This window comes from Ursus arctos, unplaced genomic scaffold (genome assembly GCF_023065955.2).
Source record: "Ursus arctos isolate Adak ecotype North America unplaced genomic scaffold, UrsArc2.0 scaffold_21, whole genome shotgun sequence".
In the NCBI taxonomy this organism is placed as follows: domain Eukaryota; kingdom Metazoa; phylum Chordata; class Mammalia; order Carnivora; family Ursidae; genus Ursus; species Ursus arctos.
In genome coordinates this window covers 8563248-8587461 of record NW_026622886.1, presented here as the reverse complement: position 1 = coordinate 8587461, position 24214 = coordinate 8563248, and the positions used below count along the sequence as shown (strand labels likewise).

General features: G+C 51.2%; 1 protein-coding gene across 3 annotated transcripts in view; it reads left to right on the top strand.

The window, feature by feature from the left end:
* ABTB3 (ankyrin repeat and BTB domain containing 3) overlaps positions 1-19459 on the top strand; it is a 299729-nt gene extending 280270 nt beyond the window's left edge. For all 3 annotated transcript variants that reach the window (XM_044384463.3, XM_026499737.4, XM_044384464.3), the window contains 5 exons: positions 175-277; positions 2586-2667; positions 8255-8323; positions 10104-10217; positions 17355-19459. In XM_044384463.3, coding sequence (XP_044240398.1) covers positions 175-277; positions 2586-2667; positions 8255-8323; positions 10104-10217; positions 17355-17564 — 578 coding nt within the window. In that variant the 3' untranslated portion in view covers positions 17565-19459. The remainder of the gene's footprint in view (positions 1-174; positions 278-2585; positions 2668-8254; positions 8324-10103; positions 10218-17354) is intronic.
* The last annotated feature ends 4755 nt before the right edge of the window (positions 19460-24214 follow it).

The window sequence follows — 24214 nt, the reverse complement described above, 5'->3', positions numbered from 1 at the left end:
CATGATTTGAGTGTTCCTTTGATTGGTTCTGTCCCCTGTTGGCTCACTGTCTTGCCAACGAGTAGCTTAATCCCATGGTTTCCCTGTTAGCTCTTCTTGGCCCTTTCCAGAAGAGGAATGCAAACTTCACCCTTCTCTCCGCTGAAGCTACCCTTTTTCCCCTTCCTCTTCTAGATCCTCATTTCCTTAACAATAAAGAGATGTCCGATGTTACCTTTCTGGTAGAAGGAAGACCGTTTTATGCCCACAAAGTGCTGTTATTCACGGCCTCTCCCAGGTATGTACTGTCAGGTTTGAAAGCCGCTGAATGTTGAGTGTGGCTGTTGTTATTACCCTTCTCTGAAATTCAATTTTGGTGGTCCCTTCCCTGGACGGGAAGATTATCTTTTCAAAATCAGGAATTTGAGAGCAGAGGGCATTCGGGCACCCATGCTCACAGCACCATTCTTCACAGTAGCCAACAGATAGAAGCAACCCAGGTGTCCATCAATAGATGAATGGATACACGAAATGTGGTATATGCATATTTTCTTTAGCCCTAAAAAGGAAGGCAGTTTTGACAAATGCTACAACATGATGAACTTTGGGGACATTATGCAAAGAAATGAGCCAGTCACGGAAAGATAAATACCGTATGATTCCATTTCTAGGCAGTACCTAGAGTAGTCAGCTTCATAGGGACAGAAAGCAGGATGCTGGTTGCCTGGGGCTGGGGCAGGGGTGGGTGGGGGAGTTGTTGTTTAATGGGTACAAAGTAGGTTCTGGAGATGGGTCGCACGACAGTGTTGAATAGACTTAACATTTCTGTACGCTTAAAATGGTTAAGATGGTGAATTTTCTATTATGGGTTTTTTTTACCCCGATTTTAAAGTACAGAGCAGCCAGTAGCATGAACAGCAATGCCTCTGTGTGACTCGGGCAAGGGCATCCGTTCCTCCGGCCAGATAGAGTGCGTACCGGGCACAGAGCTTGGGAGCAGAGTATGGATTGGATTTTAGCTCCCCTGGCCCAGTGCCCGCACGCAGTGTCCCGCCTGAAACGTCTCAGGCCTGCCCTCCAAGTATCCCAGAACTCTGGCACAAGCCACCCCAAATACACAGGTCTTGAACCTGACTTTTCCCTAACTATGGAGTTGACAACGGCGTAGCCCCCTCCCTGCCAGCTTTGTCACTGCCTTTTGTCCTTTCGATTTGAGTTGAAATGCATTGACCATTTAGAACCACATTATCCAAAAACCTGAACTGGGATCAGTGAAGGTGTGCACAGGAGAAGGAGATGCCAGATGAGGGGGCCACTAGGGTGAGCAGAGGGGTGAGGACACGGGGTACCCAGAAATAGACCCCACTTCCAGGATGTTCTCTGGTGAGCATGTGTGACCAACGCTTCCTGGGTTCCTAAAAGCATCCTGGCCTCCCACTGCCTCCCTCCAAAGCCAAATACAAGCCCCAGATGTCTGCTTTGCCACCGTAAGAAGAATACGCTGTGCCTTACATGGTTCTCTGCTATGATGCATGGAAAGCAGGATAGATGTTGTCCCGATGTTCCTGTCTTAGTTTTGACAGCCATGGCTGTGCAGGATGCTAACATCAGGGGAAGCCAGGCAGAGGGCAGATAGGAGCTCTGTACCGTCTTTACGCCTCTTCCACAAATACACCATTATTTCAAAATCAAAAGTTTAAGAAAAGAGACACAGCTTAGCTTATTCCTAAATGTGTTGAGCATCAGTGTGTCCCACGGACTGGGTCTGTACCTGCTAGGAGCTTACAGTTTGGTTGATCACAGGGAAGCGCATCTGAACCCCAGTCAGAAGGCCGTCCGTAGGGAGGCGGTCAGGCAGGCTATAGGTGTGATTAATTACAGCAGATGGAAGCTGGCGTGGGCTCTGGGGATGTGGCAGGGCCGGGAAGGCGAAGTCCCCGCCCTCCTGGGGCAAAGGTGGTATGGGGGGCAGGGTGCACAAGAGGCGGGGAGCTCGGTGAGCACCAGAGGGGCATGAAGCCTGCGCTCAGGAAGGACCCCGTGAAGGAGTCACCCTTTGTGTCCTGCAGGATGGACAGGCAGGCTTTTAAATGGGATTCATTCTCTTCCAGTCACCTGAATGAGAAATAACGGTTCACCTTTTTTTTTTTTTTTTTTTTGTAATCTGTCCACCCAACGCGGGGCTCGAACTCACCACCCCAAGATCAAGAGTCGCATGCTCTTCTGACTTGAGCCAGCCAGCCAGCCACCCCTGAAGTTAAAACTTTAAAGTTAAAAATAGTGGCTTGGGGGCTCCTGCCTGGCTCAAGTCAGAAGAGCATGCGACTCTTGATCTTGGGGTGGTGAGTTCGAGCCCTGCGTTGGGTAGAGAGATTACTTAAATAAAAAACTTTTAAAAAAATAATAAAGTTGTAATTTCAAATTCAAGTATGGCATCATACTGGGGTGGTGGTCACATGAGGACATCCGTGGCTGTATCGTTGATGTATTGCCGAGTGGGGGAAATACAGGATTTTATGTGTCTCTCTCATCAGAGAGTGGAGTTTCTCACACACTGTGGATGTGTTTGTGGGTCTTTTTATCTCTCTTCCTGTGTCCTTGTTCAGGTTCAAAGCGCTTCTGTCCAGCAAACCAACAAATGACAGCACTTGCATAGAGATCGGTTATGTGAAGTACCCCATCTTTCAGGTGAGCCCCGCCGTGGCCTGGAACGTCGTGGGGTGGGCGCGGGGCACGGGGCTTCCCTGCAGTCATCCACCTGCGGATTGGCCACTGCAAAGTCATCAGTCCCCTGCACTCTGGGCCCCTCCTCACACCCCCTCCAGTTTACCATCCTTCTGTCCCTACAACATTCATTGAGCACCTACCGTATGCCTAGCACTCTGCTGGGACCTGGGGGCACAAGGATAAAGGACCTTCCTCCCCTTCTGGGCCTCACAGTCCAGAGGGGGTAACTCTGAGTAATGAATCTCTTACAGTATAACATGGGGATGGGCAAGAGAGAGAGGGGAGAGCCAATGTGCTCTGGCAACTCAGACCAGGGAAGTCAGAGAAGGCCTCCTGCTGAGGCATTAGCTGGAATAGTGAAGGCCGAGGAGAAGTTGGGGAACCATGGGAAGGCTTGGGGCTTAGAAAGGGGGTTAGAAGATGCTAGGCAGAGAACACAGGGATGAGGTCCCAGAGCTGTGGTTGAGCCTGGTGTGATCAGAAGGCAGCCGGCCTTTAAAGATGTGCTGTCCTCCCACCGGCGAGGGTTAGTGAGCCGACGACCGACGTGGGGGACCCAGGGCTGGAATCGGGGGGATTCTGAGCAGGACCTCGTTTCCTGCAGTTCAGCTCAGGAAGCACAGCCCTGGGAAGAGCACACAGGTGGCTGAGGCCCAGGCAGGTCTGCGGGGGACTCCTGCTCCGAGAGGGTTGTTGACACGGCTCAGAGATCATGGGGGGTTGGGAGTGGGGCAGGGGCAAGGCTGGCCGTGACCAGGGCAGCAGGGCAAGGCTCCTGATCTGGACTTGGGAGGACAGAGCTGCAGTCCGGGACTGAAATGCAGCGTTTTCCTGTTTAAAATCAATGTCTATCACGGTGCCTTGGGCAATTCACCAGCCCTTCCAAGGCTCCTTCCTCCTCTGGTGGATGGGGGGCAGTTACACAGGGGGTGGAAGAGCATAAACAGAGGCACAGTAGTGGGAAGTCATGGGGTGTGTTTGAGGGAAAGTGATTATCAGTCTATTTGGCTGGGTCCTAAGGTATTTTGGAGACTGAAAAGACTCCCTGGGACCACATAGTATGAGCCAAGTCAGGAGAAGGCAGGCCAGATGGTGGTTCTTCCCTCCGCCCTTGACTCTGGTCCCCCAGATCCTGCTGTTCAGAGAGCTGCCAGGAAGCCATCATACCCTCACACTAGCCCCTAAAGCCTATTGAGGTACCTGCATCTCCACCATTAGAGATGAATTTCTTTGGTTATGCTGCAACTTCAAAAGAAATAATCCTTCCCAAGTAACTGGGCGAGGCACTCTTCTCTGAGCCTCATTTTCTCCATTTTTATGCACGTTAATCATTATCACCTCTAGGTCATGGGTTCTTGCAGAGATTAGCAAGTAGGACAACACAAGGAAGCATTCAACTTGGCAATTTTTAAGTGGGTTGTTGTTTTTCTGAGCCGTAACTGGTAAACCACCTCCTTATTCAGCACAAGAACCAGTAGAATAGGTTACTTTGGACTGAGCGTGGGGGGAAGGGCAAAAGAGGTTTCCAAGGACAAGGCCAGTCTGGGTGAGCCATCCCACCGGGGTGGGAGTGGAAGCGAGGAGGCTGGAGCCCCAGCGTGCGACTAGCACGTTGGCATGCCCCTACACCCAGCCTCTCACCCCAGCCCCTCACCACGTTTCCTGCTGAGAGCAAAGTGGCCACAGCCCTTTCTGGAACAGTGGTGGCTGCAGAGTTTGAAAACTGCTTTACCTTAGGATTCAGGGTGGGAGGACGATGAAGAAACCTCTATGGGGCCCCAACTATGAAGGGGACACTGACCTCCGCTCGCACGTGGTTATCTGGATTTTTCTTGCCAGCTTTAGAGACGAAGAAACTGAGGCTCAGAAAACTTAAATCCCATGCCCCAAGCCTTAGTGCTGCTTAGTGACAGAGCCAGGACTGGAGCCCAGTCCATCTGGTGCCAATGTCTGGGGACTTGGTTCTGGAACCCCTTTCTAAAGGGGAACAGTGGAAAGAACAGTTCCCATTTCTTGAACCCTAGCCAGGTGTCAGGCTCAAAGCCAGGGCTTCTCAGCCTCTGCTGGACACTGGAGTCACGTGGGGAGCTTTAAAAATTCCCCGCGCCCAGGTTGTCCCATCAGAACCTGGGATGGGGCCCAGGCATCAGGATGCTGAAGTCTCTGTCTTCCTGCCCTTGTCCCAGCGCGCAGCCAAGTGGAGAAGCCGTGCTCCACACTACGGATATGTGAAGTACCCTTCTCCACCCGAGCGGATACCGGAATCTCCGGGGCAGGGGAGGAAGGGGCTTGCTTGAGAAGACACAACACTTGAAATGCAGAGTCCTGGGCCCCTGCCCCCGGAGTTCCAGATTCTGTAGGCCTGGACTGGGGCCCCTAGAATGTATATTCCAGGGACTCCAATCTAAGGACCACTGCTATATGTCGCCTCATTGCAGTCCTTCCAGCTGCCCCAGGACACAGACCCAGAGAGGGAAGGAAGTGGCCCAGGCTCGGGCTGCTCATCACAGCCGCACTGAGGTTCGGAGCCAGGCCTGGCGGATGCCCAGACCTGATCTCCTGACTGCCTCCCTACTGTGGGGTCTCCGGCCCTCCCAAAACCTCCCCCAGGCCTGAGGAAAGAATCGTAGGCCCTTTAGAGCCCGAGCATGAACTAAGTGCTGGAAAATTCACACCTACCCGCCTTTCCCGAGTGCCCGTGAAGGGGGCGCTTACGCCGTAAAGCCTGGAACTAACTGGGGAGGTTCCTGTAATTAGAACCTTGTAGCAGGCATTCAGTCCATGTTTGCCATGCGGATCCATCGAATGAGAGCCCTACGTGGGAAAGCATGTCCCCAGAGGACTCCCAGGCCTGTAATTGCTTTTGACTGGGGAAGGTTTCCTGGCCACATCAGCCTCGAGTGACTGTAACGAGGAGGGAAGATTTAGCAGGCCCCGGGGGATTCTCTGTGCGCTTGCCCCTTCCCCATAAAAGAAGAAAAGCCTCATTTGTGGCTTGAAATAGGCCAAGGAGGGCTGAATCCGACCCAGAAGGAGGCTCCCAGGGGCCCATGCACTCACTTCCATGCTGACAGAAGAATTTTAGTAAATGAGCCTACCTTGAGTTTCCTGCCTGCAAGACTGCTCAGCATCAGACACGGGCGAGCACCGGACGCAGCCGGGGCTGCACCTGGAAGTGGGGGCCTCCGGGAGGCCGTGGATGCCCATTAACTCTGGGCTCCGTGCAGGTTTCAGCTGCCAAGAAAAACAACTCCATAAACAGGCCCTTTGGCCTCATCAGGGTTCATTTTGCTCCCTCGCAGAAAAGGCCTGTGTTGGCAGAGTCTGAGGGTGGAAAGGGACAGCCCAGTTTAAATCCCGTTAGCCCCAGGATCCCCATCGGCTGAAGGAGCGGCATTTTCAGTCCACAACCCAACCCTGAATAAATGAGATGACACAATGGAGCAGTGTCATGGAGAGCCCCTGTGCTCGGGGGAGTTACTGTTACGGCTCTCGTGGTGGTGGTGGTGGTTGTTATTGGTTTGGCCATCATACAAGAGAGGCGCTAGGGGAACCCGTTGATGTTCGTAAGAACAGGATCCCACCATTCACTGACGTGGTATTTTAGACGCCCGTGACCCACCAGCATGGGGGAGGGGAGGGGACACGAGGCTGTGTGATCCGTTCACAAAGTCTCAGCCACCACCATCAACACACCGCCATCTCTGCGACAGGCGGTCATCACAAAAGCCCAAAGTCAGCACATGGGAGACTCAAACACAAAAGGGAAGGCGAGGGCTCGTGTTTCTGTTCAAGTATGCTTGCTGAGAGCAGGCACTGTGCTAGGCACGGAACGCAGAGAGGGACGGCCCCCGCCTGTGCCCTCGAGCGCTAGCGGGAAGTCACACTGCCGTCGTGGATGAAGTGCTGCCCAGCCTGGGGTTGCAGCTAGGAGATCTGACAAGGCTTCACCGAGGTGACCACTGAGCTAGATCCCAACAGAGGGGGCGAGTTCAACAGGTGTAGAAGAAGGAAAGGGCATCCACGCAGAGGGAACAGGTGGTAGGTTCGGTTAAAGGCAAGTGGTTGGGAGTGGTCAGAGTATAAAAGGCAGATGTTGCCAAGATTAGAAGGAGAGAGAAGGGCAAAATGGCAGATGAGATCTGAAAAACTAAATTGACCCATAGCAGCCGGATTCCTAAGAGCAAAAAAGTGGAAACAATCCCAGTGTCCCTGGGCTGATGAACGGATGCACGAAATGTGGTACATTGTTTGGCAATAAACAAGAATGAGGAGAGATCTGTGACAGCAAGAGTGAACCTTGAAAATAGGACGCAAAGTGACCGCAGCCGGACAAAAGAGCACGTGTTGTAGGATTCCATTCAGATGAAATGTCCAGAGCAGGCACGTCCACTGTGGTTGTCAGGACCTGCCCAGGAGGAGACGGGAACGGTTGGTAGTGGGTACAGGGTTTCTCCTGGGGGTGTTGGAAATGTTCTAAAATTAGACAGTGGTGATGGTCCCACAACATCGTGAATCCACTAAAACGACTGATCCGGACACTTTAAACAGAAGCAGTTTGCATTATGTGAAATGTATCTCAGTAAAGCTGTAAACGTATTTTTAAGACTATGACTTGTAAACACGCATGCAAAAGGTAGACTGAGATCAGTCACAAAGGGCCTCGAATGGCCTGAGTGAAAACATGGCAGTATGTGGCAGAAGCGCTACTGGGAAAAGGTGTTTCCACCTCAGAAAAATCAAAGAGCTAACATCTACTGAGTTCTTGCCACAGCCCAGGCCCTTGCTAGGCCTGTTCCGTGTCGTATAATCCTCATCACATGAGATAGGTAATGTCATCCCCACTCCACAGGTGATGAAACTGAGGCACAGAGAGCCTAACCTAATTCAGGTCACCCAGCGTTTAAGTGGCAGAGCCTGATCGGAAATGGAGGCAGCCCGAGGGCAGGGAGCCCAAAGCTCTGGGACTTGGCACACTGTTCAGGCGTCCTGAATCATGTGAACAGTCCAAGCAGCCTGGTTTGGAAACACTGAAGGAAACACTGAAACCCCAGACCCCTAACGGCTTCATCCCAGATCTTGTTGAGTTGTAAAAAGGAGCAGGTGGTCCCGTGGTAGCCCAGAGTCCCTCTCTGGGATTTAAGTAAGAATCTTCTAGTCAAACTGGACCAAGCTCCCGGAGGGGAAGGGCCGCTGGTATAGTTTCTTTAAGCCCAGGGTTTGGGGGCAGCTGGATGGGGTGGGAAGTGGGAGGGGAAAGCTAAGGTTCCCATCTAATAGACGGAGGGCAGAGCTCAGGATCGTTTCACGCAGCCCTGGGGGCGCACCTGGAACCCAGCAGAACCACGCGGAGACAAATGGCAGCACGCGACAAGGAAAATGATCCAACTAGGAGAAGTGTCCTAGGTGGGACTTCTCCCATAAGGCAGCGATCCAGCGGGAGCAGATGTTCTAGAGGGATGGACAGACTGCCCGGCTCTAGGAGGACTGTGTCTGTGCGCTGGCCGACCCTGGAATGACGCTTTGCTCTCTGTGTCCTTTCTTCCAGCTGGTCATGCAGTATCTCTACTACGGTGGCCCAGAGTCCCTGCTCATTAAAAACAACGAGATAATGGAGGTGAGGCACCTGTCATTTTGTCTGGTGGGTGGCATCTCTGTAAACTCAGGTCGTCGGCATGTGTTGGCGGTGTCTGGGGGGGGGCCCTGTGTTGGGTTTTCACTTGGGTGCAGGCTTTGGGGTCCTGCCTGCCTCCTTGGACCTCCCGAGGACTTCTCAGCAGAGCCCCTTCCCGGAGGGCCGGGGTGCTTGCTAGCAGCTCTGCAAATTCCCATTTTACTTGGCTTTGGGGGCGGGGTAAAGGAAGTTTACTGAGGAGGCTGAGGCTAGCTCTAGGCGCAGCTGGGGCGCAGATATCATCAGGAGCTATCCTTGGTGACTTCTGTCACCGGAACACAGTCCTCAAATCACAGTGTGCCCACTGATGCGGATGCCAGGAGCCTATCATAAAGGCTCAGGGTGACCGTCCCTCCTTCCCGAGGCTCCTTGGCTCCCCTCTTCCCATCTGCTGTCTACCTCCCCTCAACCCTGTCCTCCCCTTGAGTCCAGGGACCTTGTTTCTGCTCCCTTCTGCCCCAGAGTCCCTGCTCCTTCCTCAGAGTGGAGCCCTTGTCGGTTTTCCTACTCAAAGCTGGGAGCTTTGAACCAGAAGCCAAAATCACTCCAATAATCCCAAGGAGCCAGGATCCCATTCAGGTGACCGAAGTCCAGGGCGCCTGGTTGATTAGAGATGTCAGGGTGCTGTCAGTCCTTCAAAAGATGACGCCACACAGTGGTTAAAACACAGACTCTAGACCAAAAGGGGTTTCAATCCAGGTTCTGCCCCTCCTGAGCTGTGTGATCTTGGACATTATTTAACCTCTCTGAGCCCCAGTTTCCTTACCTGGAAATGGGAATAACAAGATCTAGCTCACTGGGTTTTTAAGATTGTAAGATTATATAATAAGGTGCCTAGAACAGTGCCTGGCACCTGGGGAGTGGCATAAGGGCTGTGTATTCACTGTGTGACCCATTTATCCTGCCCTTCGGACTCTGCAAACCCTTCCATGGTCATCGCCCCCCACGTACCCACCCACCCACAGTTCCTCTCTCGTCTCTCTGGACCGCACCTCTGACGCTTCTCCCCCTGCAGACCAAGCTACCATCTGAGGACTCGGGGTCTTTTGTCACATTTGTTTTTATTTTAAAATCGAAATAAGGAACACACATGGAACTCATGTAAATAACGCAGGAGAGCTTGTCACCAACAAGCAGCTCACCCCGCCCCCGCCCCCATCCTTTCCCCACAAAGGCAGCCCCCTTTGAACCTCAGGGGCCAGGCTACCGCAGTGATACGACAGGACAGAGACCCCTGCCCTCGCGGGCTCTCTGAGGGCGACAGGCGTCTGGTGAGAGGAGGGCTCGGAGGGCGACTGAGGCTGGGTAAGGAAGCCAGACGGTGACAGAGGGAGGTGACCTGAGGCGGGGGAGGCGTCTCTCAGGTGACGTTTGTGTGGACACCTGAATGAACAGAGGGAGTGAGCTGCATCCATGTCTGTCTTGCTAACTAATGGCATTCACCCTTATTTCTGGACATAGCAACTGTAAGCATTTTTGCTTGACCTCCCGCTAGAACAGACGGGGGAATCTGACTCCCTTCAGCCCCCTCCCCTCGGCCATCTTCCCCCACAACAGAGTTCTATCCCTGTGTCTTAGTTTCTAGGGTTTCCTTTGTGCTTTAAAGTGACGGACCCACCCTTCTCCTTGGGCCATCTCTGTGGAGGAGGAGGATTTTCCCCACTACTGTCATCCCTGTATGTCCACCTCCCAACCTCTAACAGGCTCTTTTTATGATTTTTAGCTTCTGTCTGCCGCTAAATTTTTCCAGCTGGAGGCTTTGCAGCGACACTGTGAGATTATCTGCGCAAAGAGCATTAACACTGACAACTGTGTGGATATTTACAATCACGCCAAGGTAACCAATCCCGCCCGCGCTGCCCGGAGCATGCGCCGTGCGTGCACTGATCGGGCTCGGGCTTTTCCTTCACAGAGTCAGAGCAGAGAGCTGGTGCTGGCGTGCCCACGGGCGGGGCTGCCTGCATTCCCCCCCAACCCCGCCCCCCGCTTGGCCTCCCGCTCTAGAAAAGATGCTTTGCCCTTCAGTTCACCCGTCCAGAATACAGCGAAAGCTGGAGCTCGGAGTTTCAAAGGCAGAGTTGTTTCTCAAACAGTGCCTCCCAAACGCAAACGTGCACTCCAATCACGGTGGGCCCTGGCATCTGCGTTTCCAACACGCTCCCAGGTGAAGCCTCTGCGGCTTGTCTAAGCCACACCTAGAGTAGCAAGGTTCTGCAGTAGTGTTTCTCCGAGTGTGTTCTCCAGTCCAGAAACATCAGCCACTTCAGGGAACTTGTTAGAAATGTATATTCTAGAGCCCCATCCCAGACCTCCCGAACCAGAAACTCTGGGGGAGAGGCCCACTGTCCATGGCTTTGCAAGTGCTCCAGGTGACTGGTGCGTGCTCAAGGGTGAGCACCACGGTTCTAGAACTGACTACACGTAGAATCACCTGGGCGCCCCCTTAAAATCCCTTTGCCTGGGGCCAAAGACCAATTAAATCTGCCTCTGGGGGTGCAGCCTGGGAAAAGTTATTTTCCAGAGCTTCCCAGGTGATTTCAGATATGGCCAAGGTTGAGAACAGCCCTGGAGGCCCCCAAGGAGGTCCTCCTGGTCAGGTGGACCCAACACCTAATCAGAATCACCTGGGGAGAGTCCTGAGTCCTGAATCTACCCCACCAGGGGTAGAGCCCCCACCCCACCCCCACAATGGTCTCTGCAGTCAGGGGTCAAGAATCTGTATTTTTTTTTAAGATTTTATTTATTTATCTCAGAGTGAAAGAGCACGTGACTGGGGGGGAGGGGAGGGGGAGAAAGAATCTGAAACAGACTCTGAGCTGAGTGCGGCGCCCAATGTGGGGCTCGATCTCATGACCAAGAGATCATGACCTGAGCCAAAATCAAGAGTCGGGCGCTTAACCGAGGGAGCCACCCAGGCGCCCCAGGAATCTGTATTTTTAACAAGCTCCTTAGGGTTGCTGTTGTGACTTAAGCCCTAAGGCCTGTCTTGATGCCAGTTTTGGGGGACCACAGACTTCATCCAGTTCATGTCCCATGTGGGGATACTGGAACCAAGAGAATTCAAATACTTTGTCCCTGTGCCACTTCATTTGGTCCCAAGCACTGAGGACAGGCACATTAGCATTTGCTAGGGAGAAACAATGAAATGAGTGGAGATGGGGAATTAAAACAAAAAAGTCTTCTTTTGTGTGACTGGAGCTCAGCACACATCTCCCACATCCACAGCACTGTAGAGTGACAACTGACATGAATTACGCTCTCACTGCTCATTGTGAAAACTCAGGCTGCCTTTGAGATATTTTCTGTCTTACACCAACACTCAACAGTCCCTTTTAGCGTGCAGGCCCCGTGCTAAGAGCCTTGTCACACCTTCTTTTTTAACCCTCACTGCAACCCCTTTAGATAAAAGCTATCATTAGTCCCATGTCATAATAAGGGAACTGAGGCACAGAGAGGTGAAGTAACTTGCTTAAGGTCACACAGCTATGGAGATATTTTTTTTATTGTGGTAAATGCACATAACATGAAATTTGCCATCTTAACCATTTCTAAGCATACATTTCAGGGGCATTGAGCACATTCACACTGCTAATCAACCGTCAGCACCCTCCGTCTCCGGAACTTTTTATCTTCCCAAACTGAAACTCTGTACCTCCAACACACTAACTCCCCATTTCCCTCTCCCCTCAGCCCCTGAAACCACCACGTAACCTTCTCTCTCTATGAATTTGACTCCTCTAGGGACCTTATGTAGGCGAAATCATAGAGTATTGGCCCTTTGTGACTGGCTTATTTCCGTTAGCACGGTGCCCTCAAGGTTCATCCATGCTGTAGCACGTGTCAGAATTTCATTTATTTTTATTTTTAATTTTTTTTAAGATTTTATTTATTTGAGAGAGCGTACACACAAGCAGCAGGGGAGGGGAAGAGGGAGAAACAGGCCCCCCGATGTGGGCACTCGATCCCAGGACCCTGGGATCATGACCTGGGCCGAAGGCAGATGCCTAACGACTGAGCCACCTGGGCGCCCCATTTCATTTCTTTTTAAAGCTGAATAATATTTCCTTGTATGGGGAGACCACCTTGTGTCTATCCATTCACCCGTCCATGGACACTGAGGTGGTCCCCACCCTTCGGCTGCTGTGGTTAATGCTGCTGTGAGCATTGGGGGGCGGCAAATACCTGTTCAAGTCTCTGCTTTCAGTTCTTTGGGGTATAGACCCAGAAGTGTAAACCTAGATTTGTCTTACTCCAAAGCACAGACTCTTAACCTTTTGTTTACTGTCGGGCCTAATAAGTGTTTGAAATATGTGCAATAATTGTTGATACACAGAAAAGATCTTCTGATTGGTAAATCAGAATTGGTAGATCAGTAAATCAACAACTGCAGGCTACTTCCTGCACACGCACACACACACACACACACACACACACACACACACACACATGCGGTATTTTGGTTAAGTGAAGTAAGTTTTACCAAACTCTGGTTTCTCAGGACACAGCACTTTTTTTTTTTTTTTTTTTTAATCTTAAACTGATGACCTTGCAGGAAAGCATCCAGAGGCTGCTCTCTACCCAAGAGCAGAGCCTGGTTATTATGAGTCTTGTGGTCCTTCCCCCTCCCTTGGCCATGGACGCTCAGAGCGCCCTGTGAGCCCAGCATCCACAAGTGGCCTTGCCGTGGCCTGTCATCTTGACAGCGATCCATTTTAATCACACCAGGCTCCTTGGCAGGCAGCTTCCGTAGCTCTCGTATTTAATAATGCAGCCGGATGCGTGTGAGCCCAGGCTGGGAATGGTGCGTGCTACAGGATCGAATGCCTGCGGCGGGGAACTGCCTGCCTGTGTACACACCTTTGCAGCCAGAGCTTTGCCTTTTAGACACCAGCCGCTGCCACGGCCCCCAGGCCACATCCTGGTGTGTTTCCAATGCAAAAGTCTGCCCTTCGTGATATTTGCATGAAGGACACGGCAAAGCCAGCCAGCCCTGCCCTTGCTATGTGCTGCGTCCCCTGTGCTATGCATACTGCACGACCACTAATGATCACAGGCCCTGTGGGTTCTATTCCTGGCAGGCTGTACTGCAAATGGAGGCTAGTTTAGTAAAAGATGGAAAAGAGAGAAATCAACTGTCGGTTTGGAACCCCAGGAAACACAGGCGTTTACACGCTGATAACAATGCCCCAAATGTCAACAAGCCTTTGGCAGCATCACCTCTGTATGACATCGAACTGAGGCGGCCGTGGAATTGCATACAGATGAGAAACCCGTCCCATAAATGCATGGCTTAGCCATCTTTTTTCCCCAGCAAAGCTGTTCCAAACTGTTCAGTCATGGAAGAGGGGCCCTAGAGGGACGCCTGGGTGGCTCAGTCGGTGAAGCATCTGCCTTCAGCTCAGCTCATGATCCCGGGGTCCTGGGATCGAGCCCTGCATGGGAGCCTACTTCTCCCTCTGCCTGCCACTCCCCCTGCTTATGCACTCGCGCTCTGACAAATAAATAAACAAAATCTTAAAAACAAAGGGGGCCCTGGAGCTACCGATGGCCCCTTTGAGGTATCTGTCCACCTGGGAAAAAGAATGGACTGGTTCATCGAATTGAATCGAAGCTAGTGCACTAAGCTCAACAGTGCCCTGTGCTAGAAAGAACACAGGTTTGGAAAGCAGGGGATTCGTTCATTACTGTTTATTGAGCGCCCACTGTTTACCAGGAACTGTAGTCATCAGAATATAATAAGAAATTAATAAGACGTAGTCTCTGCCCTTGAAAAATTATAGTCTCGGGACAGGGGTCAGGAAACTTTTTCTGTGGAGGGCCAGGTAAATAGTTCCCCACAAGCCATACGGTTGCTGTCGTACCTCCTCAGCTGGGCCGCGGTCCTGCAGAAGCAGCCACAGACAATATGTAAATGATGGACGTGGTTGTGTTCTAATAAAACTTTATTTACAAAAGCAGGTAGGGGGCCAGATTTTGCCCACAGGCCTGCAGTGTGTCAACCATTGGTCTAGGAGATGAGAGTTCCCACCCTAGTTCTGTCAGTAATTAGCCGTGTGGAGGTAGTCAAAGGTCTGACTTGTAGTCACCATTGAATAAATATCACCAAATATAAATGTAAGTATTCATTGTCCTCCACTTACACTGATTTATGATGAGTGACATCCATATACAAAGTGAATGGCCAGGTGTGGTAAAGGGGGGTGGTCTTTGTGTCCACCGAATCAAAGATAGGCAATTCTGAGCCTCAGTTTCCCCACCTGTACAGTGAGGGCTTGTACTCTGTGACTCTAAGGGCAGGGTTCATATTGAAAGAATGAAAGCATTCCTACGCTCTCTCCCAGCCCCAGGATACTGTGTGAAATTGGGTGGTAACAAGCCCTCTCACCTGATAAGCCTCCCCACATCTTCTGGATCTCTCAGACACCACATAATTACCTGGTGCCTCTGGTTCACTTTCATTTTATAGCTGGGGAAACTGAGGCACAGAAGACTGATTTGACTTGCACAAGGTTGCACTGGGTTTTTATGCATGCAGTGGCCCTTGGCTCAGTGAATTAGCACATAGCATCCGTGAGTTCATGGTTACACGCTTTGTCCTTCTAAGGGCTGGTTAGTTGGGCTAGGTTCTTTTTTTTTTTTTTTTAACATTTATTTTTATTTATCTGAGAGAGTGGGGGAAGGGGCAGAGGGAGAGAATCTTCAAGCGGGTTCCCCGCTGAGCATGGAGCCTGATGTGGGGCTCAGTCCCACAATGCTGAGATCATGACCTGAGCCAAAACCAAGAGTCAGATGCCCAACCAGCTGAGCCACCCAGGTGCCCCTGGGCTAGTTTCTATAGATACTGTCAGTTCCCTTTATTCCATCCTGGCCACCTACTTTGTCCACGTGGGTCACTGGATACCAGTTGGTGAGAGGGAGAGTGATAATTTACATTTACAGTGATAACTAGCATTGAGTGCTGACTATGATTGACCATTACTCTGATGCTCTGTGCGTTCTCATTTAATTTCAACAACAGACTATAAGGGAGGTATTATCATCCCCATTTTATGGATAGGAATTTCGAGGCAAAGAGAGACGATATACTTGCCCAACAGCTGATGGCGAAAGTCGTAAATCTGAAAAAAGAAAGGAAGGAAGGGAGTGAGGGAGGAAGGGAAGATCCCAGAGGCCCCTCCCTTAGCTACATTCCTAACCTTCCTCTTCTAAGTGTGACAAATGACGGAATCGTGCCATTAATCATCCCAACAGGTCTGGGATGCAGGTGTCCTAATTCACATGATGAACCCAAGCTAGGGGCCTAGTGACCCAGCCCTGGTCACACATTCGGGAAGGTGGGGGAGCCCCCACTTGAATCCAAGTGTTCCAGCTCATTCTACCGAAACCCTGTTGGCACTGCCTCATGATCATTGCAGCGTCCCACATCTGACAACTGAACGTGCATCTCTAGTTTAAACGACAGGATATTAGGGGGTTCAGAAGGGTGATTCAGCATTTAGATGGTTTAGATAATTCGGCATCTAAATAAAGCACCAGGATGTCATCTCAAAGAGCACATAACAACTTCTTCATTGCGATAGGAAGACTCACAAGCTTTGGGAACTGTAGAAAAGGTCTGAAGACAGCCAACCCACATATCCACATTTACTTCTGTGCCTCAAACACGAGTCCCTCCACCAGGCACACGCAAGAGGCTAGATACTGAGTAATGGTGTCAGGCTGGAGGCAGTGTCTTGGTGGTTAAGCACACAGCCTTAAGGACTTGAATTACCAGGGTCCCGTTCCTGGTTCTGCCCTGGATGCACCGCGTGATTTTTTTGTAAGTTACTCTTGTCTGTTTCCTCGTCTGTAAATTGGAGGTGGTAACACGCCTGCCTCCAGGAAAGTTGAGGATTAAATGAGATGATGCTCTCGGGGCGCCTCGCAAGGTTCCTGGTGCGTTGTAAGCTCTCCGTAAATGTTCGCTGTGAGTCCATTACTCTGTTAGTTAACTGTTCGCTCATACATTCAACAAATACTAAGTGTCTGCCATCTGCCAAGCCGCCCGCTTGGCCTCTGAGCTAAGTCACCATAATCCCTTCCCCCTTGGCTTAGTCTGTGAGGAACCCCGTCTCTTGATGGCTTTCTCAACCTCGGCACCGGCGGCTCGAGCTGCAGGATTCTTTGCTGCAGGGGCTGCCTGTGCATCGTGGGAGCTTTCACGGCGCCCTGGCCTCCACCCATTAGCTGGCAGTAGTACACACATCACCGCCACCACCCAGTTGTGACAACCAAACTGCCTCCAGGCTTTTCCAGATGTCCCCTGGGAGGCAAAATCACCCCTGGTTGAGAAACCACTGCCCTAAATCCAGGGCATAGGTAGTCAGTGCCCACTCGGGATTGCTGTGAGAATCAAATGGCTTAATCCTCGAAGAGCTTAGAGCCGTGTCTGCAGCCCCATTCATATGCAGTAGCTACAGTACAACAAAGAGACGCAAAACCCAGGGGTTACACCACTAAGCCCTTCTTCGGCACATGGGTCGACGGGACAGCTGGAAGTTGCTTCTGGTCTCCACGGGCCTTGCTTCTGAAGTCAGCTGGCTGGTCAGCTGTGCTTGGCTTTGGTGACCCTGGCTGGGCTCTGTCACTGTCTCCTCTCAGTTTCCTGGAGCCGCTCACCCTTCAGGCAGGCTTGCCTGGGCTTGTTCTCGCGGCAGAGGCTGGGTTCTGAGCAAGAGCGCGAAGTCCACACCTGGCCCCTTAAAGCCAGCTCGGGATTGGCGGCTCTCGCGTCCCCCACCTGCTGTTGGCCTGAGGAAGTCACAAGGCCAAGCAGAAATGAACTCCAGCTCTCTAGGTGAACACAGCCAAGGGCAGAGAATCAGGGCCATTGCTGTCGTCGATCTACCTGCCTGGGTGTTCGCCATTATTAGGTAGGCAGGCAGCCAGGTGCATTTCAGAAACATAACCTTCTGCTTCCTGTCTGTCTCCACAGTTTCTTGGAGTCACAGAGCTCTCAGCATACTGCGAAGGCTACTTTCTCAAAAACATGATGGTCCTCATCGAAAACGAAGCCTTCAGGCAGCTCCTCTATGACAAAAATGGCGAAGGGACGGGCCCGGATGTGCTCCAGGACTTACAGAGGACGTTGGCCATCAGGATTCAGTCAATCCACTTGTCCTCTTCCAAAGGTTCTGTCGTATGAAACGTCCAGGGCAGGGAACGGTCCCCGGGGACTTTCCAGATCCTGCTGCTGCGTTGGCTTCACACGAACACATACCAAGTTCACTGGCGTCTGTTTTTGGCGAGGCCAAGGAGCTGCCTCTACTGCCTCAGCTGCTCTCGAATAAGCAATTTCAGCTCCCGTGCGTTCCTGTTGAAAAACAAAGGACATGCCATTGGTCTGCAGATCACATGGCTGCGGGGTCCAGAGCTCGAAGGTCAACCCGGGGCAGCCAAGCCAAGCCCATAGGAAAGCACCCCTGGGGTGGTCAAACACCCGCCGCCGGGACCACCGTCCAATGGATGAATTGAGGACTAAAGGTCGTTTGGGTTGCCGGTTGACAGCTGGAGAACGTAGCTGGTCTGACCCTGACGAGCGTCATGTTCCCATGAAGGACCTTCGTCACTGCAGTTCAGGGAGAGTCAGCCATGGTAGCACATTCGCGAGACTGTTACCAATAGCGAAGAAATAATTCGGCAAATTTTTAGGGGTGGGAACTTTTTAAAATGTTCATAACAAAACAAAAAAACAGGGCAGCCTTGTAGTTTAAAATCTATTTCTAAAAGCTTAACAGTTCATTTTCAATTGAATTGTGTTTAGGAATCTGTGTTTTGAGTTTTGGTTTTTTGTTTTTTTAAAACAGTAAGTTGCAGGTCTATACTGTATAAACACGCATCAGACAAGATATTGCTGATATTCTCTACAAGGTAAAATAATAATCTTGCCTTAGTGATCATGGTTACACAAATGAGGTGCACTGCCAATAATTATCTCTAACTCGATAGTTGAAAACAACATGCATGCTAATCGTGATTTCGGGGTGAGAATAAAACACCCCTACATAACAAAACGTGCATTTGCATGGGCCCGAACCAGTGAAATGTTACGTTTGTGCTTCGTTTTTGCCAAGGTAAAAATGTTCCATCACTTCCTGCTAAAAATCCATTTGGTGAGAACTGTAACATACTCCTTTCCTTTAACAATGATTCTGAGATGCTTTTGCAGAAATGTGTTCATAGATGATGCTGATGGGGGTGGGGAGGGCGCACGTCAGAGAATTTACTATTCATCCCAAAGTTTTCTCTGTATTCTCAGAAGATGTTAATAGTTTGTTACTAGCCAGAGACTATGACTATGTTAGATTATTTTTAAAGATGAAACATGTATGATAGGAAGGATTCTTTCTGTATTCCGAGAATGTACAGGATTATCTATAATGAAAGTTTATATCGACGGGGTTCCGTGTTGCTCTGCCGTGTATTATAAGCAAAAGAGATCGCTGAAGTGCCACAATGTTCCAAGTAATTTTTGAGTTGCTGCCTTTTTTTTTTCTTGTCCTTTAATTTGAAACCTAGCTAGAAACGAGAATGACTTTCACCCTTTGGGATTGGCAGTTTCATTGGTAAACCTCTTTCCTAGCATGCCTTTGGGAAGTTGTGCACAGACCCCAGACTCTAGAGGAGCTGCTGTCACCCGTCATCCTTGCTCCCTGAGCCACCGTCCAGAGGACTAATGCCAAGTTACATGGGTGTGACCCATGGAGCGCTGGGCCGCGTCTGCCTGCAGCCCTGGCCCTGAAGTGATTTGGATTCACGAGGCCTCTCTCCTACTTGGTCATTTGCAAACCTCCCCAGGCCCTGCCATCAGATGGAGGCCACATTCTAGAAGCTACAGAGCCCGTGCGTGAGTCACCGCCGCCTCCTGCCTCCTCTGTGTCCTCAGAAATGCTTGTGATGTCCCCTTCACCACGACTGATTTCCCTGCGAATGTCTTATGCTAGTTTGGGGCCTCTGGCCTTCGATTTGTACAGTGGCAACTCCCGACGGGCTTCTGTTATGTTCGGTGTGCGCTTTCTGTCATTAAATGATTTTCCCAAGCCGCTCGTCCTGTGTCTGGTACAAGTGAGCTCTGTACCCGGCAGGTGGGGCCTGAGAACTCGTTCAGTTGAAAGACTGGAAAATGTGGCCCCACGGAAAAGTGTCGAGGAAAATGAAGACACCAGGTGAAAGAGGGGCTCGTGTCGTTGGCAGGGGCCGCCACCTGTCCGCTCTGTCGAGCAGCGGTTGACCGCGCAGGCCCGAGTCCCCCCGGTCGGCATACATCTCTGGGTGCCCCCCCCCCTTGGAGGATTCGCCGGCACCACCACCTCGGCCGCTGGCCCTAATGCAGCTAATTGGCCCGCAGAGGGTTCAGTTCTGGCTGTCACTTGTGTGCCTTGAGGAAGCTTTCTGGGGGGTGGGGAGATGGAGAAAAAGAAGTTCCCCCCACATGGCCTGTCTCCTCCCGAGGGCCAGCCTGACCTGAAGCTTGTGGGAGGCGGCAGCATTCTTGGGGGGGGGGGGGTCACAGAGGGACAAGCAGCTCTCTTCTGGGGTATCCTCATCGCTGAGATCAAACCAAGGCCCCACCTGGTCCGCTCTGGCCCAGCCTGGCTCTGGGTGGAGACTGATACCCCTGGCTCATCCACAAGGCCCACAGGAAGCCAGGGCAAGGGGGCCTGGGCCAGGGAGGCCCGGTAGACAGCCGGCATCCCAGCCCCTCGGCCCTGCTTAGCAGGCAAGCTCTGTTTCTTTAAGGAGCTACCGAAGCGTCTGCGTGCCGGGGGCCGAACTCTGAGCCAGGCCTGGAGAACAGAAGGTCGATTTATTTCTGACTGTGCAGCCTCCTCTGTGTGGCCTCAGGGTGAGTACGCCGTTTGATTTATTCTTCTTGCAAAGATAAAGTGTATGCAACCCGCTTGCCATTTACATCTCTGACTGGGGGGGGGGGGCGCGCTTTGTCGTTGGGTCCTTAGCGAAGCCTGGAGCCTCTGAGGCCCTTAGCAGCTTGAGGGGAGAGGGCTGAGCCCACCTGCCTGCCACAAAGCTCCCTCCCCCCCCTGCTTGGAGGAACTGGAAGGAGCATGTGCAGGCAGCCACCTGAGTAAACACAAAGGCCCCCAAAATGCCCATGTGCGATTGGTCTTATATATCCGGTATTTAAATGTCATCCATGCTTCCCAGAAAAGAGATTCCCACCCAAAATGGGGATCAAGGTGTGAGCTCCCATCACGGGAGGCAGAAGCTGGAAGACCGTGTAGCCACCCCGCAAGGGCTGGGGGGATGGAGGGGCTTCTGCGATTCTTTGGTTCTGTGATTCCATTTCTGCAGCTCGCGTTGTTCTTTCCCGTGAAGCCCGAGGCCCGAGTTGTTAGTGCAGCTGGGCCTTGTTTCATCCCACCTGGTCCGTTACTGCGCCGCCGTGTTGCACGAGCCTCGGGCAGCCGCACAGGCGGGCTGGATAAAGGGGCGAGGATCCCACACAGCCGTTGGAGATAATCTATTTCACTAGGCCTGGGTTCCTGGTCTTCAAATTCCGCGCTCACTCCCTCCACCCCTCACTTTGCAGTCCCTAGCTTGAGTGACAGACAAATGGACGCAGAAGGATCCACACCCCACCGCCTCTGACTCCCTCTCCGACTGGCCCTACCAGACACCCTGCAAGACGGTTTCTTGGGCTTCTTGGCTTGAGGGTTCAAGCCAGGGAGACACACAGCCATTGCCAGGCTTCGGGCCGCAAGCATGTCTGGAAACTTTCACATATCCGAGCCAATACAGCCCCTGACTAGCCCTGAGACATTGGACAAGTCATTCACAAAATCTAGTTTTCATTTTTCTCTTCTGCAGAATTGGTGTAAATGTAACTAGCTAACAGCATTGTGGGGAAGATGAAGCAAGGTGTTTTGTACAAGGTCCCACACAGTTAGTAGCAGAGAAAGGCACTTCCAAACTTGTAAGACCAAGCAGTGGGAAGGAGAACCTGACGATTCACACAAGGAAGGGAAGGTTAACAATTCTGCCCTTCACTTTTTTTTATTATAATTATTTTTATTTAAATTCAATTTAGTTAAACATAGTGTATTATTACCTCCAGAGGTACAGTTTAGTGGTTCATCAGTTGCATGTAATACCCAGGGCTCATTACCTCAAGTGCCCTCCTCTGTGCCCATCCCCTACCCTTCATTTCTAGAACTTTCTACCCCAGCCATTCCCAGGGTGGTTTGTGACCTCTAGGGTTGTGCTGCTTGTTCCAGGAGATGTGGAGAAATTCTCCCAAAACGCCCTATTGCAATCCTAGTTCCTAGCGCGGTGTCTCACAGAGTCGGTGATCAAGAAATGTTTAAGTCGGGGCGCCTGGGTGGCTCAGTTGGTTAAGCGACTGCCTCTGGCTCAGGTCATGATCCTGGAGTCCCAGGGTCGAGTCCCATATCGGGCTCCCTGCTCAGCAGGGAGTCTGCTTCTCCCTCTGACCCCCCCCCTCTTGTGCTCTCCCTCTCTCACTCTCCCTCAAATAAATAAAATCTTAAAAAATAAAAATAAAAAAAAATGTTTAAGTCAATGGAAGCCAAGTTCAACTAGATTTTCCTTCCTAGAAGTACTGTACATATTTCATATAAATACTAAATGTAAGTACTAAAAATACTTTCACGTTATTACTGTATTTGCTAAGTAATAGAGTTGCAGGGATTCGTTCTCCCAAACTCCTCGTCTACTCAGGAACGTGAGACTCACATTTGTGACTCATGACGTTGAGTCCAAGGCCCCACAAATGACCAACCAGGGACAGACCCACTGGGTCGACCCTCAGTCCAGGGCTGGGGTCCATGACTGAAAAGGAGGCAGGTAGTCACAAATCCCCAGGGGAAACAAACACCAAAAGTCAACTCCAGAAAATGCCAGGATCGCTGTCCTCAACAAGGTGGCAGCTAGCCCACGTCCTTTCCTGCCACTCGAATGTGTGGACACTCATCCCCCACCCCTCCACCGAGAAATCTCCCTGGTGAAACTTCACCCCGCCCGTGTCCCTCCCAACCTGGCCAATGCCATGGGTAAAGCAGCATGTGTCTTTGGACAGGACCATTGGGAAGCTGGTAGGATGCCTATTTTTTCACCCTCTTTAAAAATAAGCCAGCAGATTTTAAACTTCCTGCTTGGTAGGAAAAAATAGAACTCGTACTCAGCAATCACGTTGCACATTAGTTCCCATTACTGATGAGGCAGTGGGGTAATGAGTGCCCTATGAAAGGACATGCCTCCAAGTTTAGCTCCGAATATGAAAAGACAATCTGTCTGCGTGAATAGGCAATTAAAAGAGATGCCCTGATGGCATTGATGCGTTCTTTGGATGTTGCTTTCAGAGTTAACCTCGGATGAGTTCTGAATTTTAATGCCACCTCAAAACTCTGGGATGAAGAGCCGCCAGGAGAATTGGCGGGTGGCAGAATGGAGGGGCTCCAGGCTGGGCACCAGATCCCACCAGGTCCTGTTGCTGCCATCCGCTGTTGGTGACCTTGGCCGGGCCCCTTCTCCACTCTGGACCTACTCTAAATGAAAGCCTTTCTGAGCTACTGTTCTGTGCACGTACACGCAACATGTCACACTCCTCTTGTTACACTCATGTATTAGAACCTTGCAGTAACACCATTTAGTGCGATAGAACATTCCGGATTGCATCCGGGAGGACTTAGGTAAAGGAACCTCAGTGTACAATGATGTGTTCAGTGAAAGAGGCCAGAAATCAAATAAAAGCCTTACAACAAGGCTCCATGGATGTTTTATGACGAGGCTGTATCTCACCACATCATAGCCTCGTGACCACCATCTCCTTTTCGTTTTGTTCTTTTTGCTTGTCATTTTTAAATACAGATTCACAGGAAGTTGTGAAGATAGTACAGAGAGGTCCTTGTACCCTTCACCCACTTCCCCCCCAATGATGGCATCTGAAGTGTCTCTAGTACGGTATCGAAACGAGGAAATTGACATCAGCACAATACGTGTGTCTAGTACGGTGCCATTTTGTCACAGGTAGAGATCTATTTTACCACCACCCCAGTCAGTGCTCCACACCACAAAGGTGTCTGTGTGCGCCCCCTTCCTAGCCACTCCCACGCCCTTCCTCCCCTCATACGATCCCAGCCCTGGCAGCCACAGACCTGGGTTCCACCTCTTAGGTTTATCATTCTAAGAACATTCTATGAGTGAAACTGTACAGCAAGTGGCTTGCTTCACTCCGCACAATGCCCTTGAGGTCCGTCCAAGGCTGTTACAGGTATCAAGAGCCTGATCCTTTTCATTGCTGAGTAGTATTCCCTTGTGTCCCGTCTCCTTTTAACCAAACACAGGCGCATGTCGGGAGTATGGCAGGAAGACACTTGGCTCTGACAGCTGGTTCTCTGGTTGTAGCTCCCAGAATACAGTGATGTCTCTTGAGAGCCGGACATGACTTTCTCATCCTGCAGCATCGAGGGGAGACTGTTTTGTGATGTTAGTCCAACACTTTGGGGTTGGTGATAAATCACGGAGGACCACTGCTCTCACTTGGTCTAAATGATCTTTGAGCTGTGCAGTAAGGTTTCTACCATTGACAGACTTCTCAAACATCTCACTGACGGCGTAGGGAATGCTTCTCAGGCTCATATGTGCACATCACTGGGAATCTCGTTGACATGCAGGTTCTGACTACGTAGGGCTGGGTCAGGTTTGAGATTCAGCATTTCGAATAAGCATCTAGGGCACGCTCAAGCCGCCGATCCGGGGAGCACGGCTTGAATAGCAAAGATGTCAGGTATGGAGATCAGAGATGCATCTCCAGCC